General features: G+C 47.8%; 1 protein-coding gene across 1 annotated transcript; it reads left to right on the forward strand.

Moving 5' to 3' along the window:
* The first annotated feature begins 4606 nt into the window (after window positions 1–4606).
* On the forward strand, window positions 4607–5470 carry LOC136479062 (uncharacterized). Its single transcript, XM_066477047.1, has one exon. The coding sequence runs from the start codon at window positions 4607–4609 to the stop codon at window positions 5468–5470; it is 864 nt and encodes a 287-aa protein (XP_066333144.1).
* Window positions 5471–12120: the final 6650 nt, after the last annotated feature.

Raw genomic sequence — 12120 nt, forward strand, 5'->3', positions numbered from 1 at the left:
CTTAACAAACCAAAGAATTCTCTTCATAGCACCCCAGTGTGCATCAGTGGGACACTGTATAAATTGACACACCCTGTTTACTGAAAAGGCCAGATCAGGTCTGGTCATAGTTAAGTACTGATGACCACCAACTATGCTGCGATATCTGAACTGATCATTTTCATTCAGTGGTTCCCCTTGATTTGAAAATAACTTTTCAGTTGCCGCCATTGGAGTGGAGATTGATTTGCATTTGTCCATATCGACCTTCTTGAGTAGATCAAGAGCTTATCGTTTCTTCTGAGAACAAAATGCCATGTGTCTGATGTTTCACTTCTATTCCTAGGAAGTACTCAAGTGGTCCTAGATCCTTAACATCAAAATCAACCAACAGTTTCTCAATGAGATTGTCAGCAGCTGTATTTGAAGGACTGACAATGATTATATCATCAACATAGATGAGCATGTACATGGTCACTTCACCTTGTCTGAATACAAATAAAGAGGCATCAGCTACTGAAGATTTGAATCCCAATTCCTGAAGCTTGTTGGTTAGCTGAGAATACCAGGCTCGTGGTGCCTGTTTTAGTCCATAAAGGGCTTTCTTTAATCGACAAATGTAGTTTGGAGGTGTCCTGGGATCAGCATAACCTGGTGGTTGCTTCATGTATACCTCTTGTTCAAGGATTCCATGCAAAAAGGCATTTTGGATGTCTATCTGTCTCATGTGCCAACCACGCGTGAGACTGCTAGGGACAGGATGACTCAGACTGTAGTAGGTTTCACAACAGGGCAATATGTGTCAAGGTAATCAACTCCATGCCTCTGCTTATACCCTTGGCTACCAACCTTGCCTTGAATTTATCCATTGAACCATCAACTTTTCTTTTCACTTTGTAGACCCATCTACTGTCTATCAGATTAATCCCTGGTTTGGGAGGGACCAGCTCCCAGGTATCATTTTTAAGCAATGCTGAATACTCAGTATCCATGGCTTTCTTCCAATCTAGACTAGCCATTGCCTCCTGAAGATTGAATGGTTCTGAAACCCCAGTCACTGTTGTTGTTGGATTTCTGTCAGACACAGTATAGGCAAAGCCCCGTGCTTTTTTAGAGTACCTGAATGTTCCATCAGTAAACTCCTTCGGCTGAACAATGTTGTTGTGAAGTCTTGTCCTCATTGGGTGTTGTATGGTTACTACAGGAGGTGTAGACAGATCACTTTCTTCAGCGCCAGCAGTCGTCTGAATTCAGCATGTTAGTCACACCTTCAGAGGCAGTTGCAGTAGTCTGTTGAACACTAGGAAGATCATTGTTAGCAACAGGACTAGAGTGACTATTGCTCACACTAGGACTATCTACTACTGGCTCAGTTGGATTGATAGGTGGATCAAAGAGTGAGTCCTCTGTGTAATTGGTGGTTTTAATGAGAATTGGTAGAATAGCAGGATGATGAGAGTTTTGAGTCGTTGGAACATTCAGAGAAGGATTTGCAGCAAAAGGGAAGACCGATTCATCAAAAACCACATCCCGGGATATGTAGACACGACCAGTGGCACGATCAAGACATTTATATCCCTTGTGTGTGGAACTGTAGCCTAACTGCCTAAGAACACGCATTGCTTAGTTCTGAAATTCAACTTCTTATCTTTGTAGGCTCGTAGGTTCGGCCAGCAGGTGTTAGGATTTGTGATTGATTGACAGTGTATACGGTTTCATTGTATTGGTGATCTCACGTATCTACAGATTAGGAAGTATAGCACTGATTGTATTTTCCTTGTATCTTCTTCTTGTAACACAAGACACCATCTGTTGTATATAGCCACGCTGGGGACTTTTCCCAGCCTATAAACATGAAGCCGTGAACCCCAACGGGTATCACGTTCAACTAATTTTACATGGTAATCAGAGCCCAGTTTCTTGCCGAGTTTTTCAATGGCTATCACAGGATCCTCCGCCTTGTCTGTTTCGTTCTCGATCACATTCCCGGTCACGGAGAAACTGGCGAGGAACTGTAAAGTAATCTGCTGCTCTCCCTCTGTATCCGTGGTAGGAGCAGGCGCCGAAAGGTTTCCCTACTGGGCAGGCGCCGAAAGGCTCTCCTGCCGCGCTGTAGCCACAGCAGGGGCAGGCGCCAAAGTCAGCCCTACTGTCACATCTAGTCATTGTAGCGGTATGACAGCCGGACATGTCTGTGTACTAGGACTAAATGGTTAGAGTTGTATATATTGCTTTCATTGCAACTCAGTAAAGAGAGCGAGTTCAGTTTTGCCATCTCCTGTGCTGAGCTTCCGGCCAACGCCGGTGCTTGTGCTGTGTGTGCGCGCTCTGTTCTCCCTACCTCTTCTACCTCCCGCCTAGTGTGTGTGCTGTAAGGAAAATGGACCATTGGCCCATTTAGTTTGGATTTTGGTGTTTGATGGTCAACAAGACCAAATTGGACTAATGTATTTGCAAGTATTTGTTTTGTAGTTCAATAGGGTGCAAGAGTGTTTTGGACTTAGGCAACGGTGGGATCCGGATGATCAATACCTCAAGTAAGACATTTGAAGCTACTAAGAAGACCTACAAGATCATGCACAAGTCCAAGACACAAGATGGAACCAAGCCGGGCGCAAAGATCTCGAAGAAACAAGCGAAACAAGGGTTTTTGGGTGACCGGACGCTCTAATCGACGCCATGACCGGATGCGTTAGGTGCTAAACCCTAGCGTGGGTGCGCTGCTCGTGTGACCGGACGCTGAGTGCTCAACTGACCAGACGCGACGGTGTCGCTGTTCAACACCTCAGCACTCACCGGACGCGGCAACTGCATCGACCGGACATGGGAACTGCAGAGTCTGGTCGCTATGCAGAGAGGTTCTAGAGGGGCGCTACGCCGACCGAACGCATCCGGTGGCATGTGACCGGACGCCATCAGCGTCCGATCAGTTCAATGCGCCGAAGGCCAGGTGACCGTTGAAGGCGACCGGACGCGTCCGGTGTACTCGACTAGACTAGATGGAGCGTCCGATCAGTACAACTCGCTCGTTGACGTGTTACCATTGGGAGAGACCGGACGCGTCCGGTGCCGGCACAAAGTGATGTCCAGTGCTAGCCAGAATGTTGGGACTTGGCTCCAACTACTACTCTCTCCATGGGGCTTATAAATAGACCCCCCCCCCCAATCGGCCATTTGAAGTGTGGAAGAGTGAGGAAACATATCAAGGGTGTTGAGACACCATTTTAGAGCTCTCCACTTGCTAAGTTCTTAGTGATACATTCGGTGATTAGCGTAGGTGCTTTGCGAAGTGCTTAGGTTAGTTAGACCACCACTTATGCACTTGCTCTAGGTTTAGACCTAGTGTTTAGTGAGGTTTGCATACCTCTTACCACTCGGTGCTTACACACACCTTTGTTGTATATTGGAGCGGCTTGTAGTCTTGCGAGACCAAACCAACTGCGTTTGTGGTGTGGCCGCCACAGTATACCAGAGGGAACAAGGCCCACGGCATTTCGGCCGAAAGCTTGATAGTGAAGATGGCGGGGAGCGGTCCGGGAGAGGCATTGCCACGAGTGGCTTAACCAGAGACCCACTTGCACGTGGGGAAGGCCCGGAGCTATCCACGGAGTTACCCAACCGGGAGCTTGGCCCTTGCGTGGGATTCCTTACGAGGGGCTCTAACAAGGACTAGGGGGAAGCTTGTGCGCTTATCGATACCTCGGTAAAAATACCAGAGTCATCGACAGGAGTTTGCATATCTCTACCTTGCTCTTTAGCTTCCGTATTTACATTGTTTACATAGCACTCCTTTTGCGGTAGAGATAGCAACACACTAGCAAAACCATAGTTGCACATTTAGATAGTTTATCTTTTGCATAGGTTTTGCTAAGTATAGAAAAAGAGGCCATAGTTTAGAGTTAGAGTTTTAAGTTGCCTAATTCACCCCCCTCTTAGGCATCATGGTCCTTTCAATTGGTATCGGAGCCGGTTGGCTCATCTTTGGACCTTTGGCTTCACCGCCGTTGAGCCGACGCTATCTAGAGTGGGAGGATGGATACCTCTAGGCCTCCGTACTTTGACGGCACTGACTTTCACTATTATAGTGCTAGAATGGCTTGCTACCTAGAAGTGGTTGATCTAGGTGTTTGGAGAGTCACTCGCGATGGGATGAAACCCCTTAAGAATCCAGAGAAACCAACCACGAGTGATGAAAAAGAGATTCATTTTAATGCTAGAGCTAAAAATTGCTTGTATGAATCTTTTAGCTTGGATTTTTTTAACCAAGTATTCACTTTACAAATGGCACATGAAATTTGGTTAAAACTACATGAGCTCCATGATGGCACAAGTAATGTCCGTGAGCAAAAACATTGCCTAGCTAAGACAACCTATGATTCTTTTAAAATGAATGAAAATGAGCTTGTAAAGGACATGTATTCTCGTTTAAATCTAATTGTCAATAAGCTCAATTCCATAGGGTTGACAAAGCTAGGTGATGCGGATATTGTGAGGAAGATCATCTCCGTGCTACCACACTCAAGATATGCAAGCATCATCACCATCCTCCACAACTTGGAGGACTTGAGCAAAATGACCCTAGCCATTCTCATTGGCAAGCTTTGTGGCATATGAGATGTCACGAAAGATGGGTCAAGAAGAAGCCACTTCATCAAGCAAAGCCACCACTCTCACATGTGACGAGCGAAAGAAGATGAAGGGCAAAAAAGTTGAGTCAAGCTCAAGCTCAAGCTCCTCAAGTGAAGATGAAGAAGAAGATGAGGATGAGGATGATGATGAAGAATCAAGTGATGATGATCAAGTCTCCACCTCCTCCAACTCCTCAATGGATGATGAAGAAACAATTAAGCTCATACAAGGAGTGAAGAGGATGATCCGCAAGCTCAATGTCAAGGGTGTGCCCATCCAAATTAAAGATTGCATCTTCACTAATCAAAGAAGAGAGCAAAGAAAGAAAGGATGCTATGGATGTGGCAAAAGAGGGCACTTTGTAGAAGATTGTCCAACTAACAAGCCCACACCCAAGGACAAGAAGATGGTAAGAAAAGCAAAGCGCCAATCCCTCACTTCAATCAAGACTTGGGATGATTCATCAAGTGAAGATGAGGCCCAACACAAGAGGCATGGCCGCAAGCAATCATCATCAAGCACTTCACGTGTGTGCCTTATGGCACAAGGTAATGAAAGTTCTAGCTCAAGTGATAGTGATAGTGATGATGAGCTACCTTCTTATGATCAACTTGTGCAAGATAATCTTAAATATGCTAAGGCTTGCACTAGCCAACAAAAGAAAATAAATGAATTAAAAGCAAAGGTAGATAGCTCACAACAAGCTTATAAAGTTTTGCTTGAACAATATGAAACTTTTGCAAATCTTAATGTTGAGCTATCCACCAGAATTGAGCAATTAGAGGCTAGTGCAAGCACAAATGAATGCAGAATCAATGATGAGCATCTAGTAAGGAAAAATGAAAAATTAAAAGAAAGTTAGCTAGCACACAAGATGCTTATAAAAGTTTGCTTGCTAAAATGGAAATCATGTGCAAACATTATGATGAGCTAACAACTAAAGTTGCTAATCTTGAAGTCGTAAATACAACCCCCACCAAGGCACCTAAAAAGAAAAATTCAATCTTTGACATGCCTAAAAAGGATGTCTCTACTTCTTGCATTGATTTATTGGACTCACCCTTTGCAACCAAGTTCGTTTTGAGAATGTGTTTGTAGAAACATGTACACAAGAGGTTGCAATGGAGAATGAGCAACTTAAGCAAGAAGTGGCTTGCCTCACCAAGGACTTGACAAAAGTGCAAGGCAAGATGAAGCAAGCCCAACCTCATCAAGATAACACCATCAAGGGAGTGAACAAGCTTGATGAGGGAGAAACCATGGTTTGCTACGTGTGCCATAAGGAAGGCCACAAGTCCTATGAGTGCAAGGTGAAGAATGAGGGAGGGGCTAAGAAGAAAGAGAAAAACAAAAAGCAAACAAGCAAGCTCTCCAACACCTACACCAACAAGGTGGACAAGAATGCCTCCACACCATACTTGTTAAAGAAGAAGAAAAATGACAAGGTGGTGGCTATCAAGGTGAACAAGCAAGCCAACAATGGGGTCAAACGCTTTTGGGTGCCAAAGGAGATCATTTCAAGTATGAAGAGCACCAAGAAGGTTTGGATCCCGAAGGGGAAGTGAGAAGTCCGTTTGGACAATGGGGAATTTGGAGACTTGGCAAAGTTTGTGTGCATTTCATGGGGTGCATCATGATGGACAAAGTCATTGCCAAGTGGGTTAGTAAATACTATGGACCCAAATTCTCCTTCCCATGATAGGTAACTAGATTTAAATTATTGCAATTTCTTTTAGCATCTAGTTCCTTTTATGCCTAGGTTTGCATTTGCATTGCTAAATTCTTGTCATGCATACACTAGGTAATCATATGGTAGGGTTGCTCGGTATCACTGTTACCCTTGGAGCAAACCTACATGGTTTAAATTGCTTAGGAGCACGGCACATAGCTCATTCTTCAATTGTATTATCTTATATGTGCCAAAGTTCCAAATTGTAGATAAACTTCTCCAAATACCAACTTCAAGTGATATTCACTTTGCATGTGACATTATCTTTCAATTGGTATTTTGACCTTAAAAGTCAAATGTGCATGTCTCCTACAAGTATTCTACACTTGTATGCACACTTTTAGGGGGAGCTTATCCTACAAGTTGGATGCTTTGAGACTAACACCTTTTTCAAGTCTATTATATGTGTAGTAGTCTCATTGCAAGGAAAATGGAGTCCCCGGAGATAAGCATCATGCCTTCATTAGCTTTCAATTGGTATCAATTGGTATTTGCATTCATTTGGTATCAATTAAATTTCTATGCTTTCTCCATGCATTATATAGATTAAACTCCTTTGTGCATTAATTTGCCGGTTATGCATATGCATTGCTTACACCATATGTATGCATATACTTAGGGGGAGCTTAGTCTATGTAATGTGAGAGTCAAGTTTTGCGGTCAATTCCAATCCACATACAAAGGATCACAAAATTTAACCCTCCCTTGTGCTACTAATGTCTTCCTTTTCGGTGTTTGATTCCAAAGGGGGAGAAATTGTAGGACCAAAAGCAAGCCCAACCCATAACAATACCAAATCCACACAATTTTAATCTTTGGAAAGATGTCATGATACTAGTGTTGCATTCAATTGGTGTCAAGTATACAAGTGGCTTTGGTTATGGGATGATGAAAGGGGGAGAACCTCATTTGGGAATGGTTTGAGATAGGGAGAAAAGTGGATTATGGAGTTAGGGGGAGCATAAGTCCATAATACCACATGGGGACATCGACAAGGGCAAGATAAGTTGTAAAACTATCCTTCAATTGGTATCTTTTAGCATCATATAAACTTGCCTTTGCATTGCATTCTAGCAAGTAGATAGTCTCTTATTTTTGGTATCTATTATTATTTGCTTGTTTTGGTGTGTGTTGGCATCAATCACCAAAAAGGAGGAGATTGTAAGGAAAATGGACCCTTGGCCCATTTAGTTTGGATTTTGGTGTTTGATGATCAACAAGACCAAATTGGACTAATGTATTTGCAAGTGTTTTTTTTGTAGTCCAATAGGGTGCAAGAGTGTTTTGGACTTAGGCAATGGTGGGATCCGGATGATCAACACCTCAAGCAAGACATTTGAAGCTACTAAGAAGACCTACAAGATCATGCACAAGTCCAAGACACAAGATGGAACCAAGCCGGGCGCAAAGATCTCAAAGAAATAAGCGAAACAAGGGTTTTTGGGTGACTGGACGCTCTAACCGGACGCGTCCGGTGCTAAACCCTAGCGTGGGTGCGCTACCTGTGTGACCGGACGCTGAGTGCTCAACTGACCGGATGCGACGGTGTCGTTGTTCAACACCTTAGCACTCACCAGACGTGGCAACTGCATCGACCGGACGTGAGAACTGTAGAGTCCGGTCGCTATGCAGAGAGGTTCTAGAGGGGCGCTACACTGACCGAACACGTCCGATGGCATGTGACTGGACACCATCAGCGTCCGATCAATTCAATGCGCCGAAGGCCAGGTGACCGTTGAAGGCGACCGGACGCGTCCGGTGTACTCGATCGGACTCAATAGAGCGTCCGATCAGTACAACTCGTTGGTTGATGTGTTACCATTGGGAGAGACTGGACGCATTCGGTGCCGGCGCAAAGTCGCGTCCGGTGCTAGCCAGAATGTTGGGACTTGGCTCCAACGGCTACTCTCTCTATGGGGCTTATAAATAGAACCCCCAACCGGCCATTTGAAGTGTGGAAGAGTGAGGAAACATATCAAGGGTGTTGAGACACCATTTTAGAGATCTCCACTTGCTAAGTGCTTAGTGATATATTTGGTGATTAGCGTAGGTGCTTTGCGAAGTGCTTAGGTTAGTTAGACCACCGCTTATGCGCTTGCTCTAGGTTTAGACCTAGTGTTTAGTGAGGTTTGCATACCTCTTACCACTCAGTGCTTGCGTGCACCTTGTTGTACATCGGAGGGGCTTGGAGTCTTGTGAGACCACACCAACCGCATTTGTGGTGTAGCCACCACCGTGTACCAGAGGGAACAAGGCCCGTGGCGTTTCGGCCAGAAGCTTGATAGTGAAGATGACGGGGAGCGGTCCAGGAGAGGCTTTGCCATGAGTGGCTTAACCGGAGACCCGCTTGCACGTGGGGAAGGCCCGGAGCTATCCATGGAATTACCCGACTGGGAGCTTGGCCCTTGCGTGGGATTCCTTGCAAGGGGCTCCAACGAGGACTCGAGGGAAGCTTGTGCGCTTCTCGATACCTCGGTAAAAATACTAGAGTCATCGACGAGAGTTTGCATATCTCTACCTTGCTCTTTAGCTTCCGCATTTACATTGTTTACATAGCACTCCTTTTGCGGTAGAGATAGCAACACACTAGCAAAACCATAGTTGCACATTTAGATAATTTATCTTTTGCATAGGTTTTCCTAAGTATAGAAAAAGAGGCCATAGTTTAGAGTTAGAGTTTTAAGTTGCTTAATTCGCCCTCCCTCTTAGGCGTCATGGTCCTTTCATGTGAGAGAGCACCGGTGAGCACACTGCTCACCCGTGCAAGAGATCTCGGGCCCAACAAGTGGTATCAGAGCAAGGTTGGTGTTCGCCTACGACGATGGAGGGCGACGGCTGTTAGGGCGGTGGTGAAAAAATTGCTATGGCAATCCCAGTCACCGGTGTGTCATGAGGTGGTCATCTAGAGGTCAATGCGGGATGTTGGCAGAGCCAACTGGCCAGTCCACACTCGCACCAACTACGGTGAGTGGTTGGTGACCATGAAGGTCAAGCTTGGAGCCCGACGGCTCTGGAAGGCGGTTGACCAGGGCACCGAAGATGAAGAGGAGGACTGCTCGGCGCTGGAGGCAATCCTAGCCATCGTGCCTTCGGAGTACCGGGAGCCATTGGGGTCGAAAGACTCCACCAATGAAGCTTGGAACACCCTCAAGACCATGCGGGTTGGGTCTAACCGCGCAAAGAAGGCGAAGGCGCAACAACTGCGGCGGGAGTACGTTGACCTGCCATTTCGTGATGTGGAGGCAGTGGAGGACTTCACCCTCAGGCTGCAGTCCCTCATCAATCAGCTGGCGGTGCATGGCATAGTTATCGATGATGAGGATGCAGTCTCCAAGTACCTACATGTCGTGCCGCCTAAGTACACCCAGATCGCTCTTTCCATTGAGACGATGCTGGACCTGTCGACCCTCACGATTGAGGATCTGACAGGGCATCTGCGGGCTGTGGACGACCGCATAGGGGCAACTGCAACACCAGTCGGCGGCAAGCTACTGATGATCAAGGAGGAGTGGACTGCTCAGTAGAGGCATAAGCAGTCCAGGGAAGCCTCCTCCAGCTGTGGTGGCGATGAGAAGCACCGCGACAAGGCCCGCAGAAGAAGAAGAATGGCAAGCCCCTGGGCAGGGACACTTGCCACCGCTATAGGAAGACTAGCCACTGGGCCAAGGAGTGATCAAACCAAAAGGAGAAGAAGGCTGAAGCTCACCTGGCTAAGGTGGAGGATGACGAGCCAACTATCCTGATGGTGATGTTCTGTGCGTTGTATGATGTCGAGTCAAAGGGGAAAGCAAAGGAGGTGGCGGCCATGGAGCAAGGAACTACATCATGGTCCATCGACCTCGATGAGACATGCGCCCATGTCCATCTCAGATGAGTGGGTGGCGAGGTGGAGCAGAGGTGGTACCTGGACTCTGGCGCCAGCAACCACATGACTGGCTCCAAGGTGGCTTTCTCCGAGCTCGACGGTAGCGTGACGAGGTCAGTGTGGTTCAGCGATGGCTCAAAGGTGGAGATTTGAGGCCATGGCGCTGTCATCTTCCACTGTCGGAACGAGGAGCACCGTGTGCTGACGGATGTGTACTACATCCCATAGCTACGTTCAAGCATCATCAGCATCGGGCAGCTAGACGAGCGGGTGCGAGGTACTAATTGAGAGCGGGATCTTGAAGATTCAAGATCAGGAGTGGCATATTCTCATGAAGGTAAAACACTCATGTAATCGATTGTACCTGCTTGACTTGAAGGTGGAGCAGCCGGTGTGCCTGGCAGCACGGCACACAGAGGAGCTGTGGCTGTGGCATGCCTGGTTCGGACATCTCAGCTTCGACATGCTTAGTCGGCTAGAGAAGATGGTCCGACGGCTGCCCCACATCAAGCACGTAGGCGATCTATGTGACAGCTGCCTGGTCGGGAAGCAGAGGAGGCTGCCATTCCCAAAGGCGGCCAAATATCGCGCGGCAGATGCTCTCGAGCTCATCCACGGCGATCTTTGCGAGCCAATCATGCCAGCCATGAATGGTGGTCGGCGGTACTTCCTCTTGCTCATGGATGATTGCAGTCGCTACATGTGGATACAACTCTTGACGAGCAAGGATGAGGCAGCGGAGGCGATCAAGAAGTTCTAGGCGCGGGCAAAGGCATCGTCCGGGAAGAAGTTGCGCGTGCTGAGGACAGATCATGGTGGCGAATTCACTTCGGTGGAGTTCGCTATGTACTGTATGGGTCAGGGTGTGGTGCGACACCACACCACGCCGTACTTGCCGCAGCAGAATGGCATAGTGGAGCAGCGGAACCAGATGGTGGTCGGCATGCCTCAATCCATGATGAAGGCCAAGAGCATGACAACAAGGTTCTGGGGTGAGGCGGTGACCATGGCAGTGTTCATCCTCAACCATGGGCCCACGAAGGCCCTAGAGGGCATGACGCCATTCGAAGCTTGGTATGGGCGCAAGGTGAGCATGTCCTTCCTTAGGACATTTGGTTGCATCAGCCACATCAGGAAGAGGAAGCCGGTCCTCACCAAGCTGGAGGACAGGAGCACACCAATGGTGCTCCTAGGCTACGAGGAGGGTACCAAGGCATACCATCTCTATGACCCACGTGGAGGCAAGGTGGTTGTCTTGTGCGATGTCGTGTTCGATGAGAAGGCGGCCTAGGACTGGGATAGTCCAGGCACAGGGGAAGCTGGTGGCTTCACCAGTACCTTCGTTGTCGAGCACTTGATCATCCACGGTGGTGGAGACACTGGAGAGGAGGTGCGACCACTCTAGCAGCAGAGCTGAGCACTCCTGGGGCGGTGCCGAGCACACTGAGAGGGGTGCCGAGCACTCTAGGAGTGGTGCCAGTGGTCCTGCAGTGGTTTCGACCACTCCGGGATGGGTGCCAAGCGCTCCTATAGCAGAGCCGAGCGGTCTTGAAGTGGTGTCGACCACTCTAGGACTAGAGCCGAGCATTCCAGTAGTGGTGCTGACCACCCCAGGAGTGGTGACGAGCGGTTCAGTAGTGCTGAGCACTACAGCCGGGGTGCCGAGCACTCCAGGTGCCATGCCAACCACTCTGGCAGAATAGGGGACTCCATCAATGTCGATCAAGTTCGCCTCACCTCCAAGTGACATCACCGAGTTCGTGGATGCTTTCCACGATGGTGAGGAGGTGCGGTTCTACAGGCTGGACGACATCATCGGCAGCACAGAGGCCTCGGGCCTAGCGAGTCGGCTGCTCGATGACCTAGAGTTGCTTCTCATCAACGGCGGTGTGGGGGATACATAGGACGTAGGGTATTA

Source organism: Miscanthus floridulus, chromosome 9 (genome assembly GCF_019320115.1).
Source record: "Miscanthus floridulus cultivar M001 chromosome 9, ASM1932011v1, whole genome shotgun sequence".
NCBI classification, from domain to species: domain Eukaryota; kingdom Viridiplantae; phylum Streptophyta; class Magnoliopsida; order Poales; family Poaceae; genus Miscanthus; species Miscanthus floridulus.